The sequence below is a fragment of the Neolamprologus brichardi genome, chromosome 12 (assembly GCF_056152115.1).
Source record: "Neolamprologus brichardi isolate AB-2024 chromosome 12, ASM5615211v1, whole genome shotgun sequence".
NCBI classification, from domain to species: domain Eukaryota; kingdom Metazoa; phylum Chordata; class Actinopteri; order Cichliformes; family Cichlidae; genus Neolamprologus; species Neolamprologus brichardi.
In genome coordinates this window covers 30,105,760-30,127,954 of record NC_142115.1, presented here as the reverse complement: position 1 = coordinate 30,127,954, position 22,195 = coordinate 30,105,760, and the positions used below count along the sequence as shown (strand labels likewise).

Sequence of the window (22,195 nt, the reverse complement as noted above, 5' to 3'; positions counted from 1 at the left end):
CAGACCACAGCTGGTTTTCCTGCTGACACTCATACACCATGGAGCTGCGTCTCTCTGCCTGCATTCTGATGGTACTTTGTGCGACATGGAGTGCAAACGGAGGGAACATTTTGGTGTGGTACACTGAAGGCAGCCACTAGATAAACATGAAGCCTGTTCTGGAGACGCTGGTTGACAGAGGACACCAGGTGACTGTACTGGTCCCGAGCTCGTCATTGTACATAAACACCAATGAACCTTCCTGCTTTCACTATGAGCCCTTCAACGCCTCTTTCTCATTGGAGGCTATGGAAGAGTTCCTAGAAGAGTTCTTCCGATTCTCCATATACGAGATTGATTATATGAACTACTTGGAGCTCTACATCAGATTCATTGACATGATGAAAACTGACCTGCAGTTTTCTATCCAGTATTTGGACGGTGTGGTGAAATCAGAAGCCGTCATGAAGAAATTAAAAGAAGGAAATTATGACCTTCTCTTGGCTGACCCCATCTACCCTGGCAGTGACTTGGTAGCAGATATTTTGGGGATCCCACTCGTCTTCTCCTTGCGCTTCTCTGTAGCTAATAACTGGGAGAGGCATTGTGGTCAGATGCCTGCTCCACCATCCTTTGTTCCCGGTGCCATGAGCAAACTCACAGATAAGATGGACTTCTCAGAGAGAGTGTGGAACTTTCTCTTCTACGCTCTCCAAGACATCGTGATTAATCACACTTTTTGGAACGTATTAGACAGATATTACTCTGATGTCAAAGGTGAGCAAATAGGCGTAAAGCACTGATTTATAAAACTATTTAAAACTTGCTAAAAATTTAAACGCAGTTTTTTAATATCCGATCAGATCTGATTAAGAAAATATGCCTTGTATGAACTATTGGTGATATGTTAATGTCCTTTACTTATGCATTGCAACAGGAACTCCCACCAGTGCCTGTGAGTTGATGAGTAAAGCAGACATCTGGTTAATCCGAACCTACTGGGATTTTGAATTCCCTCGTCCTTTCCTCCCCAACTTCAAATATGTTGGTGGGATCCACTGCAGACCTGCTAAACCTTTACCAGAGGTAAGGACACTCAATTATTACCATATGATTAATCATTACATCACAGAATATTCCTGCCAGGAGCAGTGAAGCCATCAAAATGTTGAACAAAAATGAGAAAACAGCTGATTGGCTGGTGGTGGGATAATATTTGACTTGTTACAGGATCTGGAGGAATTTGTGCAGAGTTCTGGAGATGATGGCATTGTGATCTTCACTTTAGGATCCATGATCAACAACGTCACCAAGGAGAAGGCAAACATGATAGCCTCAGGCCTCGCTCAGATCCCACAAAAGGTCAGAGGATAATGTTTGTGCCAACTGTAATCAACTTGTGCAAAGCATATGTCAAGTTTTCTTTAAGGACAAGTGTCCTCTTTTTTGGAAATCAAAATATGGTCACCCTAGACTACTAGGACTACCATAACTACCATTTTTTTAAAATGACATTACAGATTGTGGACATTTTAGGCTGCATGTTCTCTGTGAGAATCAGCCATCTCAAATTTTACATCACTCAGTTTTTCCTGCGAAAAGTCAGATTTTGTCTGTTTGTCTGTTGTTTGTCTGATGATTTCTAATGACAAGTCTTGAGATGTCCCCTACCCTTCAAGTGTTGAAAAATTACATTACAGTATAAAACTAGCATACAAACCCCCCCCCCCAAATCATGTTAGCAAATGTCTTACTGTTTATAGGTGCTGTGGAGATATAGAGGAGAAAAGCCAGAAACTTTGGGTGGCAACACTAAAATATATGACTGGATCCCTCAGAATGACCTCCTGGGTAAGTAATGTGGGTACCAATTACAGATGAATAACGGATCAATAGATGATGGGCAGTATAGAAACATTGATTCCATCAAAACTTATCTTAGTGAAAACAGATTCCACAAAGATGACAAATTTTCACTGCACACTGAACATAATTTTTTCTACAAAACTTTTTAAAAGCCTGGAGCTTATTTTGCCACATTCAACACTAAATGTTTTATTGGAGGCTGTGAGCATTTGTTATATTAAAAACAAGGAGAACTGAATGAAATAGGATTTTCTCACAGATGAAATCATGATTACATGTTGCACGCTGCGCTAACCTACTTTGTTTAGTTCATTTTCTCAAAGCTGTTCCACTTTAACAGATGTCTGGACATGCAAGTTAAATTTCAGCTTAAATCACTTCTTCACATATATTGCCATTCCCAAGTAGTCCAAGTGTGTAATAAGTAACTAAATGTTTAATAGTTTGTTTAATGGTTATTTGGCATGTCTTAGGTCACCCTAAAACTAAAGCTAAGTACTTGTCCAGGTTTAGTGAAACCTTTTTGCTGTCCAAGTGTGAAAATCCTACTCCAGATGTTTCATGGTTATTTGACATGTCTTAGGTCACCCTAAAGCTAGAGCTTTCATCACCCATGGAGGTACAAATGGGATTTATGAAGCCATCTACCACGGCGTTCCCATTGTGGGCATCCCCATGCTTGCTGACCAGCCAGACAACATGGTCCATATGAAAGAAAAAGGAGCTGCAGTTATTCTCAACTTGAACTTCATGACGTCTGAAGGTCTTAGAGACGCAATCAACACAGTCATCAACTACAAATCGTGAGTTCTTTGAACTATATATACTTTTGGTTAGGATTTGAAAGTATAGATTTTATAGCAAAGATGAGTGTGGGCTCAAGAGTATGAAAAGTATGAAGGCCAAGCATAACATACCTTAAACCAGAATTATTTGCAATTTCAAGTCACAGTGATCAACCTACACTGAACACAATCTGGTCTTGGTTTCTCATTCGTTTATTTATTTTTTTTAATTGATTTGCAGCATGTTTTGGGGTGCTTTATAGAGCCTTTGCGAGGCTTTTTTTTTCATAAATGTAAGTTGTTATGCTGTACCTTACTAAAACCACTGAGCCCTTTATTGTCACTGGAATGTGCATGTATTAATTTAGCAATACAAAAAAAAGGTATAAATGTTCTGGCAACACTTTATAACACAAACTACAAATATGGTGCAAGTACGCTGTACTTGCACCATATTGTACGTGCATTTTGTGTCAAGTCAGGTTTTTGCAGGAAATAATGAAAGAAGTACACTGTAAGTACCCTGTACTTTCTGGAATGCAAACCATATTATGGAGTCACCAGCGAAACAATGAAACAATTACAATGTAGCACCCACAACTAAGGCACAAGTAGGCTTTAATTACATGTAATGTTTTGTACCAAGTCAGGTTTTTGCAGGAAATAATAAAATAATTACATTGTTAGACTACAAGTACCCTGTAATTAAGTGCAATTTTTTGTGCAACATTTTTTAGTTACACCATAACACAACCCGTGCCCCAGAAAGCACAGGATATTTCCAGTGTACTTGTTTTATTGTTTCTTGCAAAAACCTAAATTGCTGCCTGCAAATTGCACATAAGTGCAGGGTACTTATTCGCTGGTTGTGTTAAAAAGTTTTAGCAACCCTTTTGTACTTTGTTTTAATTTGCTGTTAAACCTCTTTTACACTGATGGAATAGTAGAACACACACCAAGAATACCCATTCACACAATCAAATTCGTTTCACTTAAATCTGCAACAAACTAAAGTTATTTCCATGTCTCTTATTAGGCTTTGCGACCATGACATTTAACGTTGAATTCGATCCAGTTTGGAGTTTAACCTCTAATGTGCAGCCATCTCCTTAGAAATAAACAGCAGCACCGAGACTACACAAAGTGATTAAATTATTAACTGGAGTTAAGGGCTCTTTACAATAAATTTCAAGATTAATGATTTTCTGTACCATTAATCTCTCGCCTCATTTAACTGTTTATTCTTGCAGTTTTATGTTCTTTAGAGATTAATTTTAAGAATTTTATCATCATCTGATAGCATCTCTGACTGGATTAGGTGGCAATCAAAGGGATCATTTCATACAGAAGCAGAGTCACATGTCCCATAAAACACCTCTTTTTGTGTGAGTGCACACAGAGCCTGAAATTGAGAGCTTTACATAGAAAGATGATAAAGACAGTAATCACAAGTCACTGAATGTACATGCCCTTGGGTTCTCAGGGCAATGCTCAGGTTCACACTTCAAAACAAGATTTCACTAATCAGTGGTTGATGTCACAGTGCCAACTTCTATATTTTATGTACAAACTATTGTTTTTCTGCTTTATAGGAGAATTCAAAAGACAGATTAACAGCATATCATAAAGTGGCCCCTAGAGACAAAGCACGTACAAACTCCAAAACACGTACAAAATCCAGAACACATGCAAAATCCAAAACACGTACAAAATCCGAAACACATGCAAAATCCAAAACGCTTACAAAATCCCAAACACATGAACAAACTCCAAAACACTTACAAAATTGGAGCTTTCCCACATACCACCAGAGAGAACCCAAGTACTACTAGTGGTATATGGAACGATACCACAGTTTGAGAAAGACTGATCTAGACTATCTAAAATATACCCCGACATTCCTGACCTGTGTAACAGTGGCAACACATCCACCTCGTATTTAACTCATGTGTTTTTTACCTGCACAACACTTCAGTTATACAGGACTTTTTATTTTGCAGTGCTCTCTCCTGTTTTGAGTGTTACACTCAAGCCTTGCCTATTTTTTATTTTTTTATTTTTTATTGGATTGGACGTTTGGATCAGGACTGGTTATCAGCTGTTCACTAGTTCCCAAAAATTGTAATTGCCTGAACTGTAATGAGGTATATCTTTGTATCATTTGGTACTTGTTTTATTAGCCCTGATATGTCAAGCTACATGTAAAAATTCTATAAATAAAGAGGAAAAAAATAATAAAAATGTAACAATTCAGATTATGTTTTTTAATTCATATACATATTCACAGGTACAAAGAAAATGCTATGCAGCTGTCCAGCATCCACCACGACAGACCCATGAGTGCTCTGGAAGAGGCAGTGTTCTGGATTGAATTCACACTGAGAAATAAAGGGGCCAAGCACTTGAGGGTCCATGCCCATGAGCTCACCTGGTACCAGTATCACAGCCTGGATGTCCTGGGCTTCTTCCTCACTATAGTTCTACTCCTCATATTCATCTTCATAAAGACCTGCAGTTTCTGCTTGAACAGGTGTTGTGTCAGGAAAGGAAAAAAGAAAAGGAAGGCTGAATAACAGATTGAACTGAAACAGGCCAGAGATGTTTTTACCAGTGCAATATTTGTTACCTACATGAGATTTTCTTTCATGTATGTTGAGTTTCCCACCATCTTATTCTTTATGTATCACCACTGATTACTTTAACCAATTGCAAGTGTGTTAATTTGCATAAATGTACCTGAAGTTAATCTGACATTAAAAACCAAATGCTGATTGGCTGTTGAGTTTATTTTTTTAAGAAAAGAAAATTCATTCTATGCCTTTAGCTGAGTAACACAAGTTTCTCTTTTAGTAATCTAGGCATACATCCATGCCATCAACAGTCATATAGATATAAAAGGTTCAAATTACAATTTTACATAAATTATGTTATTATGAATTACGAGGAAAAACAAAAAAAAACACTAAATCATGTTATGAAAGAGGTTGATATAAGCTGATACATTTGGATGACAAAATTTCGTAAACATTTCTTTTGTATGAACATGTTGAAAAGTACAGGAATAAGTTTTTACTTAAAGTGCTGTGGTGTCCTAAAACTCAACTTTCCATTTTTTTTGACGATAGTTCAGAATATGAAAAGAAAAAAAAAGGATTTTTGAAAAAGCAACCACTACATCCTGGTGTCCTGAACACGATGTAATGTAATGTGGCTATATACAGTATCTCACAAAAGTGAGTACACCCCTCACATTTTTGTAATTTTATTATATGTTTTCATGGGACAACATTAAAGATATGACACTTTGACACAATGTAAGTAGTCAGTGTAAAGCTTGTATAACAGTGTAAATTTGCTGTCACCTCAAAATAACTCAACATACAGCCATTGATGTCTAAACCAGAACTAAACTGGAGTCCGTTTCCACTCCTCCATTATGACATCATGGAGCTGGTAGATGTTAGATACCTTGTGCTCCTCCACCTCCCATTTGAGGATGCCCCACAGATGTTCAATAGGGTTTAAGTTTGTAGACATGGTTGGGCAGTCAAGTACCTTTAACCTCAGTTTATTTAACAGGGCACTGTTTTGGGGGGAAATCATTCTCTGCTTCAGTATGTCACAGTACATTGGCATTCATGGTTACCTCAATTAACTGTAGTGCCAGCAGCACTCTTGCAGCCCCAAACTGTCACAACTGGACTGAACGGACTCACGCGCAGGCTCTAGGTCGTGAAAGCACAAGAGTCTTTATTATGATAAACCAGGTGATTATTTACAAAAGTGAGGGGAAAGCCGGGCTCCGGGGGTCCACACAATAATGTGTAATAAATATCACATTAAAATGTAAAAGTAAGTCTTCAATGGATTATCATGACATAAATATGTCTGTAGTTAAACAGGTTATTCTGAATATTGCTAGTCCCTTAACATATGTCTGTAATTTATCATTTCAGTCCGGTTGTTTTCCAAAAACAATGAAAATTGCAAAAGTAATGACGAACACAGTTTTACCAATTATAGGCCTATTTCTCTACTGCCTCAATTCTCAAAAATTTTAGAAAAACTTTTTAATTCAAGATTAGAAAAATTCCTTGAAAAACATCAAATAATAAATGTTGGTCAGTATGGTTTCAGAACGCAAAGAACCACTTCAATGGCGATAATTGAGGCAGTAGAAGAAATTACTAATGCACTGGATAAAAATAAATATGCAGTTGGTATTTTTGTTGATCTCAAAAAGGCCTTCGACACAATCAATCACTCAATTTTATTGGATAAATTGGAAAGATATGGTATTCGAGGGAAAGCTGGTAACTGGTTAAAAAGTTACCTAACGGGTCGGGAACAATATGTTAGCATAGGGCATTACCATTCAGAGAAACTTGGTATTACATGTGGTGTTCCCCAAGGGTCAGTGTTGGGACCAAAACTTTTCAATGTTTACATAAATGATATTTTTGATGTTTCTCAAGTACTTAAACTCATACTGTTCGCAGATGACACCAACATATTTTTCAGTAGCGATGATTATACTGATCTTGTAATGACCGTAAACAGGGAGCTAAAATTAATAAAAAAATGGATGGATATAAATAAATTATCATTAAATATAAATAAAACTAAAGCAATGTTTTTCGGTAATTTAAAATATAATATAGAATTACCAATTATCATTGAAGGTGTACCAATTGATAATGTGAGTGAAAACAAATTTTTGGGAGTCGTAATTGATAACAAAATTTCATGGAAACCCCACGTCAGACACATAAAAACCAAAATTTCCAGAAGCCTCGCAGTTTTGAACAAAGTGAAACCATACCTTGATAAAGATGCACTTCGTACTCTGTACTGTACCCTGGTTCTTCCATATTTTACATATTGTGTGGAAGTGTGGGAAAACACATATAAAAATACAACTAATCCATTAGTCACAGTACAGAAACGAGCACTGCGTATTATTCACAAGGCTGGTTATTTAGATCATACTCACAAACTCTTTCTTCAGGCAAAGTTACTTAAATTCCAGGATCTGGTTAATAACAATACATCCATAATCTTATACAAAGCCTTTAATAAACTTCTACCAGCAAATTTACAAACTATATTTGAAATTCGAGAAAGGGTTTATAATGTGAGAGGCTTCTGAGAATTCAAATTACCCAGAACTCGAACAACCCGTAAAGGTTTTTGTGTGTCTGTATGTGGTGTGAAAATCTGGAACAGTCTGAGTTTACAACTGAAACAATGCAAAAATATTCATAGATTTAAATTCCTCTACAAACAGTTGGTTTGGTCACAGTATACTCAATGATGGTTATAGTGTGCTCTGTAATGTCTGTTCTCTTACCATTGCTGGTATGGATTAAAAAAAAAAAAAAAAAAGTGTGTGCATATGTATGTACATATATGTACATGTGTGTGTAGATATATATGTATGTATGTATATGTATTTGTGTTTGTCACTATGTAATTATTATTGCCTGTTACCTAACGCAATTTATAATTAATATATATTCTGTATTCAGTTATGAAGGTTCTATTTGTTGTTTGCGAGCTGCCGTTGAGATGCTTGCATGTGCCCGGGGCTGTTGATGGTTTGTTTGGTTGCAACGATGGGCGTAGCTGTGGGAAGCTTATTGTTTTTTGTTGATGAGTGAGTATAGGGGTGGGATTTAATAAGTTTTCTTCGTCCCACTCCTTTTCAGGTAATTTTTGTTTTTTGTTTTGTGCACTTTATGTTCAATATATGTATTTTTGTTGTGCCTGAAATGAACAAATAAATAAATAAATAAATAAACACACGAACGGGAAAGACGCCGAAAGTCACACACACACACTCCATCCACTCCTCACGCTCCTCTTCACACTCCAATCACTCAGGTAACACAGGGGTTGGTCCAGGGAATCTGTACACAGAGACACGAAGGGATTACAAAGGAAGATCGCTGTGAAAACACTCTAGAGTTAACTGAGCTGGGGTTACACTGACGAGGGTCCGCAACGGTCCAGCGACGAGAAACACAGAGCTGCCATCTTATAAAGGAGCTGGAACACTCGTGATGAGCCACAGGTGCGTGATTGTGACCAGGTGCGTGGGCCAAGGGCAGGAGCCCACAGGTGAGCTCCGCCCAGGCAGAGGGAGGAGGGAAAGAGGGGAAGGGAGAGAGCAGGAACAAAAAAGAATATAAACATATGTAGCCATACTGAGCCGACTGGGTAGGCACAGGGACCCTGACACAAACAATGGCATCCCACCACCATGCTTGACTGGAGGCAAGCCACACTGTCTTTGTACTCCTCACCTGGTTTCTGCCACACACCCCTGACACCATCTGAACCAAATAAGTTTGTCTTGGTTTCATCAGATCACAGGTAATCCATGCTCTTAGCCTGCTTTTCTTCAGCAAACTGTTTGCGGGCTTTGTTGTGCATTATCTTTAGAAGAGGCTTCCTTCTGGGACAATGACCATTTGATGCAGTGTGTGGCATATGGTCTGAACACTGACAGGCTGACCCTCCATGCCTTCAACCTCTACAGCAATGCTGGCAGCACTCATACAGCTATTTTCAAAAGGCAAGCTCTAGATTTGATGCTGAGCACGTGCACTCAACTTTGGTTAACCATGGTGAGGTTTGTTCTGGGTGGAACCTGTACTCTTAAACTGCCTTATGGTCTTGACCACTGTGCTGCTGCTCAGTTTCAGGGTGTTGGAAATATTCTTATAGTGTTGTTCCATTAAAAAATATAAAACAAAATATTTACCAAAATGTGAGGGGTGTACTCACTTTTGTGAGATACTGTCAGCTGAAGTTGAAATAGGGCCGGTGTTCTAGATTAATTGGCATTGTAAATTAACTGGTGACGGTCAAAGAAAGGGGTTTATGTATTTATTTGTCGGGTGGTTTGCCATGTGTTTTTTTGTTTTTTTAGTTTTGAGGTTAGAGATTTTTAGTTTTAAAGCCAAGTTAAGAATATTTATAGTTTAATTTCCAAAACTTGCATATGATCTTCAATTTGTAGCCGATCTACTGACGTATCACATAGCAGCTGGGGCAGTCTCAAATGGAGTTTAGTCCACTACTGCCACCTGTGGCCAAGTGCCATAGCCTATGTAGAAATGTTTAGCTTATTTTAGAGTTTAGAAATGTGTTAACATAGAATGTAGAATTATTGTAGAGACACTGACACTGCCCTCAATGTGATAAAAGCCTGACTGTCATGAACTTAGGAGTAGATTGTAGGAGACCCCTCCCCCAGTTGAACTGTGAAAGGTCTCAACAATTGACCTGGATAACTGTGGTCTGGAAGGGAAATGGGTTTTTTATGACCTCTAGGGAGTCACCTACACCCACAGTGTTTTAACTGTCACACACACTCACTTACGCGCACACACATACATACAGGTATGCGTACACAGTCACACACGAGCACTCACAAAGACAGACACCGAGTTTGCAGCACACTGTAGGGGGGTTTTATGATGGGGAGGCCTCTATAAAGCTGGCTGTAACTAACAAAGGGGTGAAGATTTTGCAGAGGGACACACCGGCCTCGTCTTCCCTTCTAGAAGTGCATGCTTAAATGAAGATGAATAAAGATGAATAAAAGTTTTGTGAAAATGACTACTGAGTTCCGGTGCCGTCTCTGGATGCCTCGACGAATAAAAGAACCGGGGTGAAACTGATTTCGCAACAGTTTTGGTGCCGAAACCCTGGGATTCGCTCGAGGCCCAGAGAGGATGAATTGGCAGAGCTGAGATCATGAAACGAGGCGAACAGAGAGCTAGCTCACATGATTAAAAGGTAAGCACGACCTGTTTATTTTCGAACCGTGCATATTGTTTAAAGCCTAAATTATCTGTTCGCTAAGTTGAACGTATCGTAGTGTAAATTCACTCAGTAGAAAAAAAGGCGGCTAGCGTCCGTCTCAGTGCGTTAAAGCAAGAGACTTTTGTAAGAACTCCAAGTTGATGTTTAGCGTACTGTGAGCGACTAAAGCAAGAGACTTTTGTAAGAACTCCAAGTTGATGTTTAGCGCCCCGTAAGAACATCTCTGCGTTAAAGCAGGAGACGTTTGTTACGGATTAGTAGAATCGGTGTTTCATCCGTCTTAGTTATTAGGAAAAAGTGGCGGTGATCCCCCAGATAGCAAGGAGACATTGAACTGATGTTGATTTTCCATCTGAACCATCAGAATCGTCAGGATTGAAACGTCAACACAAAACCAATGTTGAAACAACATTGAAATATGATGAAACCTGACACTGACATTGAAATAACATTGATTCACTGTTGTTCTGTTATCGTTGATTGTTGATCTATTTATAGTTGACAAGGTGACAACAATCACGTTGAAAAACCATCGATTTATGGTTGAGCGGGAAATTAAAGCTGCTACCACTTGGACTATTCCATAGCACCCCCTCTCACAGTGGTACATCAAGTACTGGTAACTTATTTAAATCGAGTTCTGATAACAAATTGATAAAAACTGAGTTCAGCCTATTTAATATTTTTAATTAAACACAATATTACATTTTACAGTGTACACCTCAACCTAACTAGGACAATTAGGCTCACGATCTTCAGATCGCGCCACATTTGCCTCACGAATAGTGATGGGATTTCCGGCTCTTTTTAGAGATCTGGCTCTTTCGGCTCCGAACCGGCTCTTCAGGTTGTTTTGTTGCTTTAATTATTTAATCATTAACAATAATATAAAATTATGCAGAAAAGGAATTACTAATGTAAAAACAGTGGTTTTATTTATATATGTTTATATATGGCCCCTAGAGACAAAGCACGTACAAACTCCAAAACACATTTCTAGCGTTTACTGAACTTCCAAAACAGAGCTACCCAGATCACTTAAATTACACAATTGAAAACATGTGTGTATTGTTTGTGTATTTATAGACAAGCACTCATATTTATTCAAATAATTAAAAAAAAAAAGTTCATTTACCTGTTACTACCACACACCAAATCTGGTTGTTGATACTTCCTGGCTTGTGTAGCCACTAGGTAACAAATAGTGATGGGATTTCCGGCTCTTTTTAGAGATCCGGCTCTTTCGGCTCGGCTCACTAAAAAGAGCCGGCTCTTTCGGCTCTGTACCGGCTCTTCAGGTTGTTTTGTTGCTTTAATTATTTAATCATTAACAATAATATAAAATTATGCAGAAAAGGAATTACTAATGTAAAAACAGTGGTTTTATTTATATATGTTTATATATGGCCCCTAGAGACAAAGCACGTACAAACTCTAAAGCATATACAAACTCCAAAAAGCACGTACAAACTCCAAAACACATTTCTAGCGTTTACTGAACTTCCAAAACAGAGCTACCCAGATCACTTAAATTACACAATTGAAAACATGTGTGTATTGTTTGTGTATTTATAGACAAGCACTCATATTTATTCAAATAATTTAAAAAAAAAAGTTCATTTACCTGTTACTACCACACACCAAATCCGGTTGTTGATACTTCCTGGCTTGTGTAGCCACTAGGTAACAAAAGCTCAACACTGCGCCCTAGAAACCTGGAGCACTTCTGTTGTCTTTTGTACGTGTTTTGGAGTTTGTACGTGCTTCTGAGTTTTTACGTGTTTTGGAGTTTGTATGCGTTTTGGAGTTTGTACATGCTTAGGAGTTTGTACGTGTTTTGGAGTTTGTACGTGCTTTGTCTCTAAGGTCCACCATAAATATACTTTATTTATTCACTCCACATAAAATGTAATAAATAAATCATATAATACAAAAAACAACTGTTTACATTTTAAACTTTTAACTATTTAAATTTTCAGCTTTTTCCTTTTAAACAAATTTAACGTGAAACAACACAAAACACTGCAAACCACAACACAATTAAATATAAATTAAAATATTAAAACAAAAAGAAGATGCACATTCTCTGTCATATGGGCCTGCATGATTTCTGAATCCTTTATCATCTGCAACTGAAAATAGATGATTACTATACCTTTCTAATGTGACGTTGTTGTCCTCGCTCTCTTTCTCTCTGGCTCTGTTCCTGTGCTACTGCTAGTGTAACTAACCCCCTCCCCCTTCCGCCCAGCGCAAAGTACAGGCGGCGCATGCGGAGTTTAGCGGGAAAAAGGGCGAGAGAGAGGGTGAGAGAAAAAAAACAAAAAAAACCCCTCACGGTTCCCAATAAGGAGCCGGCTCGCGTCGTTCACTTCAAAGAGCTCTATGGCTCTAAGAGCCATTTCGTTCGCGAACGACCCATCACTACTTTTTATGCAAAAATGCTGATAAACTCAATTTATTTGAGTTGTCTTAACTTAGAAAAACTAAGTAAGCTAGAAGTTTTGCTTCTCAGTGCAGAAGGATGAAAGATGTGTTTTGAAAATGCCATGTGACTACCGTCCTCCTCCCTCTTGGATCAGTCGGCATGTTCATGGTTCCAGCATTTGTTATGGAATATGTTGAGCAAACCTGGAAAAGCGTCAGCTCAAGATGTTATTGTTTTCATTGCTGTGAATCTTTACCTGATACACTGACTTGGTGAGTAACTGTTTACTCTTATTCAAACTGATTTTGTGGCTTCTCTTAGTTTAGCACCAGGTTTATCATCTTGCTAGCTAGTTAGTGTTAGCCTAGCGTTGCTGCTGCCGCTGGGCTCATGTTACTTAAAAATTAACACCACAGCCTTAAAAACCTTACATAAAACTATGTCTGTGAAATTTTCTGTTGATTGTTTGAAATAAAAAAGTGAGATAAGAGCCCAGACAAAATTCTTCGGGAGGTGCAGCCGTTAGGGGTGGGGTGTGGGGGGTATTTTCAATCCATAGCCATAACTAACTGTGTGTGTGTGTGTGTGTGTGTGTGTATGTATGTATGTATGTATGTATGTACATACATACATCATGTTTAACCTGAGTAGCAAAAGAGTGCAGGGGGGTTAAAAAGAATACGCCAAGAGTTAGCTGTGCTCCCGGACTCTATCGAGCCTTGACCTCTCGGTCAGCTATCGCACTGGTGGATAGCAGAGCTCTCCCAAAACATGGAAGCACTTTTGCAAATATGTGATATTTTGATAAATTAAGTAGATATTTGAGCATTACACAGCTACATTCTCGCCTGAAAATATCTTAAAAGGTTATTTTGCGACCCAGAAAGGGTAGTCTGGGGAAAAGGAGGATCACATTTGTTGGCAGGTTGTCGGAGCACGGCAATGGCGGAGGAGCGTGGCTAAAAAACGTATTACTTTTTCTGGGTCACAAAATAACTTTTAAGATATTTTCAGGTGACAATGTAGCTGTGTAAAGTTTAAATATCTGCTCAATTTATCAAGACATCACATATTTACAAAAATGCTCCAACGTTTTCAGAGACGTCCATTTTTTTCATGCTTTGTGGCAGCTTATGAACATCTATGGCATCTATTAATGTCAAATCTAGCCTTTATTTAACAACATAAGCAAATTCTATGTTACAATAATTGCACAGCCATTAAGGATCAAATCAGTTTCCAAAAAAATGTTCTGTTTTTTCTCCCTCTGCTTGCTTCTTACTGTCTTTGAGGCTCGGGACCAGCACTCCTGTTGTTGGACAGAAAGACATCAACTCAGTGGTAAGTATTTTGGTTTTCCAATATATTAGCAACTGTCAGTGACATTTATATTAATCAGGCTGAACTTTATTCATACTTTAGATCAGCCTGTTTTACTTATTGTTTTATATGTGCTTTGGTTTGGGGAAGTTGTTTCTGTACTGATCTTTTCCTGTCTTCTGTTATTAGACTTGAGATATGACTGCACTATGCTGTTGCTGGTGATTCCAGTTAATTCTACAAGACATGCTGTGTAAGTAAACAAACAACAACAGTTTGGTCTGCATTTCTTGAAAGATCACATCCCCCAAACTTAGTTTAGAGGGTCTACACTGTAAATAGTGAAGTCTGCAAGTTTTCTAACAGCAAAATTTGTTTTGTGCCCAAATCATTTTGCACATCATCAGAATGAAAGTTATTGGCCATGTTTGCATAGCCCTTTTTAAAATGATGCTTTTATGACATTATTGTGTGTTGGGTGGTGGTCACGGCTATCCAGACTGACAAGTGGGGCATTGAATGTCACCTCTCCGGTGGGGAGGGGGCCTGAGATTGTCTAAATTGGAGTCTGTTTTATACCAAATGCAGAAAAAAATGTTTTAAGAAAGCAATTAAGTTCATGTTTCAAAAAATATGATTGTTTGCTTGCAGGACAACAGGAGAGATGCGTCCTCCGTCACAGATGGTGTGGTCAGTGAAGATGGTCGCCTGCAGGTTCAAGCTCATTGCATCTCCAACCCACATCCACTGCCACTGTACTTAAGGGAAGTTAAAGACTTTATTCTGCACCTACATTTGGGTCACCTCGATCCATGACAGTCATTCAGGCAGTAATGCCTGGACTGGAAACAAGCCATCCTTAAAATAATACAACATTCCAGCTCCTGTGTTGGAATGCAAAACAAATGTGTTGTTTAAATCAGAGACTGCACTTGTGACAGAACAACAAATATTTTATTTTGATTATATAAGTAATGTAAGTACAAAACAAACTTGTGGTAGGCCTAAACTTATTTTCAGAATAATTACATCTGAGACTTTGTTTCATTGTGAGATTATAACAGTGATGGCAATATAATTGTTTGTTGTTCAGCAGAACAGTGTCCAGTATGTTGGCTGTTATACTTTGTTGTGTTTGAAAATAAAAGTTGGGCTGATTTTAACATCATTACAAAAAGTGTTGTTAATTATTTTTAATCATATTCAGGTTACCACAAATTGTTTTTTCATTTAGTTGAACTTGAAATGTTTGTCAGTAAGTAAACAATTAGTATTGTACAGTCAGAAATATCAAGTTATTCTTAATACTGCAGACTTGCAATGTATAAGTTGTCCTAACAGTCATCTTAAGTAAGCTTTACTTAGTTTTTTTGAGGCAACGAGTTTCCTTAATTTTTTTGGGTTCTGGGAACTAACAAGGCTGTACAGTGTACTCAAAATGAGTAAGTTGCCCTAACTTGGTCATCTTACGTAAACTTGATCCAATTTTCTTGAGTTCTGGGAACAAATGAGCTTGTACAGAGTACTCAAATTAAATAAGTTATCCTAATTTAGTCATTTTTAGCTAAGCTTTACTCAATTTTTTTGAGGCAACGAGTTTCCTCAATTTTTTTGAGTTCTGGGAACTAATTCGATTTTACAGTGTATAAGAGCGGACGGCACCCGCTCTTCTTTGTTCTGATTAGGGCGTTGTCCTGAATCAGTAGAAGTGTCTCGCAGAACATTTGTATGGGACTGCAAGTAGTATAAAGTGTTTGTGAGCCAGCCTCGACGGGCGGGTTAACAGGTGGAATGAACGAAGAGTAAAATGTGCGTGTGTGTGAATTCCTTGATGACAAATAGGGAGACAAAGTACATTAGTTGATTTTCTGTGAAATAATAATAGTCAAGAAATTATAGTGATCAAATAGGAGAAAATGAACTAAAGTAAATAAAGCAAATTAAAAGTGGATTAGCGTTAAATTAATGATAAATAAATTGATAAAACTAATAGTGACATTTAAAGGTGATCAAGTATTCAAGGATGAATGGAGAATTTGATTGTGGACTGCATGAGAGCTGTTGGGGTGAAAGGAAAATGAGGTTGGAGGAGTGAGTTAACAGGTTAATGTGTGGGTGTAAAAAAAAAAAAAAAGAGAGAGAAAGAAAATGATGAAAACAAAGAAAATAAAAGTGTGGAAGTGTGAGTGGGAAATTGTCTCCGACTGGGGGAAGCAGTGATGCTACGGGTCACCTTCTTCCCCTGCTGGACACAAAAGAAAACATAATTTGGAGTGTTGTGGATGAAAATAATTAACAACTACATCAAGAAGATTTTTGTGTTTGCGGTTAAGACCAAATAAAAATTTCATTTTTGGGGTTTAAAGTCAGTAGAGTTCAAAACAAAATAAGTAGAGATGTGTTGCTTTAGGAGTGATTAAAACATCTGGAGTCACACTGAATAATGAAAGTCTCTCAGTCTGTCGATTACAGGTGGGGAACGGACCTGGATCAATTCTCCATGGGCAGCAATCAGAAGAAAATTATAGGTTAAAATCATTAGAAAAAATAGAAACACCCAGCCAGAATTTTTGGCTGAATTGTTTTGCAGCTTCCAGTCCTCATCCTGAACAAGCAAGCTCCAAGGAAGTTAATCTCTCCCTGAAGACACCGAGTGCAGTTCCAGAAGCACGAGCATGAACATCAACAGTGGACAGCAGTCCAAGAGACAATACCAGAGTTCTGAGCAGAGAGGTCTAGCAGCACTATGGGCAAACGACATCAGAAAAAGAAGATCCGCCATCTAGATTGGATGGATGGAGATGCGTTTCCAGCAAGCTGCAACCTCACTGTGTGTGAAGGACCTTTGAGAAGACTGTCTGAGTTTGACATTTGCCATGTTTGGAACGAGATGGCAATGAAAGAGACAGTGGGACAAAGAGATACACGGGACAAAGCTGAAGAGAACTGACTGCCATTGGACAGAAAAGTGGGAGAGAAGAACGGAGAGAAAGGAGCAGAAGAGGACTGAGGCTGCTGTTTTAGTTTGGGGAATCAAATTGGGTTAAGGAATCCGGGGAGACAAACGACTGCCTGGAAGTGGAGGATTGACAGTGTCCAGACCACCACAAAAGGGGGAGGAAGACAAGCACTGAGGTATGCAAGAGTACTGTTAGAGAAAAATGGAAAAGTGCCACCACACATGCACATAATATGCACCAGAGATAACACAAAATCATACACAAAGTGGCACACATCAAAAGAGGGTATTTGTAGAAGGGGTAACAACACACAACGTGGTTGCCGATGGTAACCTGCAAGCATTTGAGGTTTAGCTGTGCCTGACTATGACAGAGTTTTTCATTTAGATGTTTCTGAAACAAAATTTGGAGTGAACGGAGTTTTGTTTCAGAAAAAAGGGAGAAGGTACATAAAAGGATACATAGAAATAGAAAATGTATTAACCCGACTAACACACACACACACACAAACACACACATGTAATGAAGCTCATTAGGATCAAACACAATTTTAAGAAGGTAATACTGTTACCATCATCCTGTCTGGTTTATTGAGTGGGTTGAGAACTGATACATAGACGACTGAATTAGTATTATTTTGGGGAACATGATAGCAGGGGTGAACAGCATCCTGCAGCCAGAGTTTAAATGAGTGAAACTAGCAGATTTTTTGTTTTTGTTTTGTTTTGTTTTTGTTTCTGAAGTATGGGGAAAGTTGTACCATGGCACCAAGTTTTAGATTTGGTGTTTTTTCACCTATAAGAGAGAATATTCTGTGACAAGTCCTAAGACCGGGCTACTGTATATATTTATTTACTTTTGTTTTTCAGTTTTGTCTGTTATTTTTCATTTTATTTTTATTTTTGAACAGTGCACTGATTTCTGTTTGTGAATTTCTTTTCTTTAAGCAGATCTGCACGTCGGGAATTAAAAGCGCTACACGTCGTCGAGAAAATTGTTGCAAGTGAGTTTCTCCACATTAAAATGGGCTCTGGAGAAAGCCACTTATTTGGGACAATTAGAAAATGAGAGTCCCTGCCTAAAAAGGATTCAGCGAGGTAATCCGACCTAAAGTTCTTCTTTTTCTTTTTGAAATGACGTCATTTTGCTGAAAGTGGAAACGTAATGCGACGATCGATTCCACTATCAGAAAAGAAAGAAAGAATGAATGTATGAATGAATGAGTGAAAGAGAAAAAAAACTGACTGGTAAAAGCTGACAAAAACTGACAAGACTTGACCACGACTCAAGGTTAACCTCCACCTAGACAGGACAAAGGGGTGGATGAATCTATGTGTGTTTCTTTTTACAGGAGCAGAAAGATGACAGCAACATTTGAGGTTGCATGATCATTTAACCTTTTAAGTGCCACTTTCTGTGTCTGTGAATCTACCAGGGGTGTGTTATTCATGGGCTTGTGTTGCTCACAGAAGTTACTGTGAGAAAGTGTGTACACACCTGCGCAGCGCTAACATTTGCATTCTCTTTTCTACAGCATTACAGTTCTTCATGTGATTTGATGATGTGATTTATAACAGAACAATTGGTTGATGTTTGTTTCTCTACTACAGGTTATTAGTTGGTGATGCTGTTACACTGTGTTGTTGGGAAAATGTTGAAGGTTACTTTGACGATGTGAATAACGTGAGAAATTTCCTGTGTTGAAACCAGTGTCATTCCTTTTACAGCAGGCTTAATTTTATGGCCTTTTACGGCACCTCTGGAATGTGAATGGCCGACGCCTGCCCACCAGGATGATCCATGTGTGCTCCTAATGTTTGTTTTTCTTTAAGAGTGGATGTAGAGGATTCAGCAGAAAACAGACAAGTGACATGAGGAAACAAAGAAGATGCAGTGTTTATGGAATAGTTGAATATGGGCTCATTAGCTGGCCACTACTGAGCTCATAGTGATAAAATGGGTGGGTGACATTGTTTAAGGGAAGTCACAGATTAAATTGTGGAATAAATTGGGATGATTCATGATTTGGGACAAATTATGGTAATAACAGTGATTTAATGATTGGAGAAAACCTGCACACGATACTTGTCTTTTATGCTGAATACTTTATTACTCTTATGATCTACAGTTGGTTGCAAATGTGAAGTTGTTTTAACTTTAAGACTTTGTCTTCCAGGATACAGGCTCCAAGTGGAGCTGGGAGTTAAATAAGCTGAACATGTAACTGCTGATTAATGTTTTTACACAGGGTTACAGGTTGGAGTATGGCTGCTCCAAGTGGGAAACCCTGGAGATTGTTTTAGAGAGAATGTGCAAAATTCTTGTGCATGTCTCATTGGGGAGTTGACACATGGTGGAAGCCATGTGGGGAGAGGAGTGTTATTTTTTTAATCTGTAGATGTCGTGAGGTGCCATGACGAGAAGGAGTGGCTGAGAGGATCGTCCACAAGATGGGAAGCTGGGGCCAGGATAGAGGCTTCAGGAGGATCAGAGATCATCTTCAGCACAGCAGACATCACACAGAGAGCTGTGCTACTGAGCTTCCAGGAGATTGAGAGGAGTCTTCCCACAGCAAGATTTTAAATAAAATGAGAGATTCAATGTTGACGCTGAGGAAGACAACTAAGGTGTACGATGTGCTCTCCCTTAAATCTTCAGCAGCGTTGGACGTGAGAACTCGAGGGATGGAGAGAGCGTGCCAAGCTCCAAAAGTGACAACGCAGAGGAAGTCCAGCGATGGAATTGTGATTCTGTGTGAGGCACAAATACTAGGAGACTGGGAAATAGTTGACACCACTTTTCCCAAGGATGAAGATCACCTAAAGTGTGTCACTTTGCCATGCAGATTTGATGCTCTGCAGAGAAGCCTTCTGCGAGGGAGAGATGTAAACAGACGAGCCTTTTATCTACATTTAATTCATGTCAACTTCTTTAGGCTGGTTGAGGGGGAATTGGAGAGAAACGGTAGTGTTAGGTGTGACTGTTGTAATTGTAACTGTGATTTTTCTTAAAAGTGAATTGCCCAGAGACAGATCTGAGTCCACTCCGGGGATACCACCATCACAGGCCACGGTGAAGCGAACCAAACGTAGTGAAACAGGTAAATCAGATGCAGGGCTCGCAAAATTTCAAAATCCCTGGTAGCCCTTCGGGCAGGGACTCTTCAGTTTTTGGTAGCCCGAATAAAAAAGAGAGCAATTTTTTTTGATTGATGTTAATCAAAAAATTGTTGAAACACAAATGACAACATTGTATAAAAATTACAATCATCAACTCAAATACTTGGTTCTAATTAAACAGAAATTTCTATGAACTTGTAAGAACTGTGTAGAACATGAATCAGTCTGTGTCAGATCCTGAATCTGAATTTTCCACTGAAGTCACGGGTTTTTGAAGTTTGCAAAGACTGCTACATTGTGCCAATGGTAGTTCACTCTTTGCAACATAGTAGCTGTTCTAAACAGATTTTTCAGGTTTATTTTTATTATGTTATTTGCAATTGGTGTTTGTTCTGGGAAAGATATTGCAGACTGAGCAATAATGCATTTCTTGCATTTCTCATGGGTTCTAACGGGGGCCTTTCTTAAAATTACTGGTCCCAGTAACAAAGGCGCTTGTCGACTCGGAAATCGAGGGAAATGTCATGTTTGCATAGTAAGCTAACGATTGATAAGACGATGTCAGAGGAATTGGTGCACAAATTATCGTCACTCACCAATCAGTGCTGTCGCTCTCTATACACAGTTCGCGCGATTGCAAAGTGAAAGCAAAAAACAAGCGCAAATTCAAATGCGATTTCAATATGTCACATATTGACAGTGGCTCACTGATGCCAGTGACATAATTACCCAGCTACATTTCTGAAAGAATGCAAAAGCATTGACATACATTTTTCCTTCCTATGATAGCCCGACGGGCAGGGCAGAGATAGATTTTGGTAGCCCGACTGGAAAAATCGCTAGCCCCGGGACGTCGGGCTAGCGATTTTGCGAGCCCTGAGATGAGTGTTTTGATTATTATGGCGTTATAGGGTTGGACTACGTTAAAGGGTCCACAATCTCGTATACATTTGATCTTTGCGCTGTCATTAAATGTAAGGGCTTGCTGAAAAGTTGAGTCCAACATCTTTAATGGCAGTACAAAATCGGATGGCATTAGATATGTTGTTGGGAGAAAAAGGGGGCGTTTGCGCGATGTTTGGGGATGTGTATTGTACTTGTATTCCAAATAATATAGCTTCCGATGGCTCTGTGACCTGAGCGCTGGAAGGTCTGAGAACGTTGTCCATCACAATGCATGAGCATTCGGGAGTGGATAACCCGCTGGAAGCGTGGATGACCTCTGTCTTTGGGCAATGGAAAGGTTTCATTAGGTCAATTATGGTTTCTTTGTCTGTTTTTATTGCAGTATCAGTGACATGTGGGTGTTGTTGTGTGCCTTGTTCTTAAGACTCATCAATCGTGCTGTGGGAGAATCTGATACAAAGGCCAACACCATGATGCCACTTTTGGGAAATGGGGAGTCACAGTATGAAAACATTATGGTGAGAGATTTAGTGTAGTTTTATCTGCCTTAGGGCAGATAAAAAGGGGGATTTGTAGAAATGTTTAGCTTATTTTAGAGTTTAGAAATGTGTTAACATAGAATGTAGAATTATTGTAGAGACACTGACACTGCCCTCAATGTAATAAAGGCCAGACTGTGTCATGAACTTAGGAGTAGATTGTAGAAGACCCCTCCCCCAGTTGAACTGTGAAAGGTCTCAACATTTGACCTGGATAACTGTGGTCTGGAAGGGAAATGGGTTTTTTATGACCTCTAGGGAGTCACCTACACCCACAGTGTTTTAACTGTCATGCACACTCACTTACGCGCACACAGTCACACACGAGCACTCACAAAGACACAGACACATCCATGGAGTGGGTGGGAGTGGGATATATTGAGTTAATAATTATCTTTCCTGATATACATTCACCAAAGAATCAGACCACAGGTAGTTTTCCTGCTGACATTCAGACACC

General features: G+C 38.8%; 1 protein-coding gene across 1 annotated transcript; it reads left to right on the top strand.

Annotated features, from left to right (window-relative positions):
• LOC102778111 (UDP-glucuronosyltransferase 2A2-like) lies at positions 1-5,203 on the top strand. The gene is made up of 6 exons (XM_087848762.1): positions 1-756; positions 917-1,065; positions 1,210-1,341; positions 1,743-1,830; positions 2,429-2,648; positions 4,918-5,203. The coding sequence occupies exons 1-6, from the start codon at positions 147-149 to the stop codon at positions 5,201-5,203; spliced, it is 1,485 nt and encodes a 494-aa protein (XP_087704888.1). The 5' UTR covers positions 1-146.
• The last annotated feature ends 16,992 nt before the right edge of the window (positions 5,204-22,195 follow it).

What these genes read in the sequence shown, in the direction of transcription:
- LOC102778111 (XM_087848762.1), top strand. Translation starts at nt 147, where the DNA reads ATGAAGCCTGTTCTGGAGACGCTGGTTGACAGAGGACACCAGGTGACT. An exon ending in ATATTACTCTGATGTCAAAG is followed by an intron (nt 757 to 916) that starts GTGAGCAAATAG and finishes GCATTGCAACAG; the next exon opens with GAACTCCCACCAGTGCCTGT. An exon ending in TCGCTCAGATCCCACAAAAG is followed by an intron (nt 1,342 to 1,742) that starts GTCAGAGGATAA and finishes TACTGTTTATAG; the next exon opens with GTGCTGTGGAGATATAGAGG.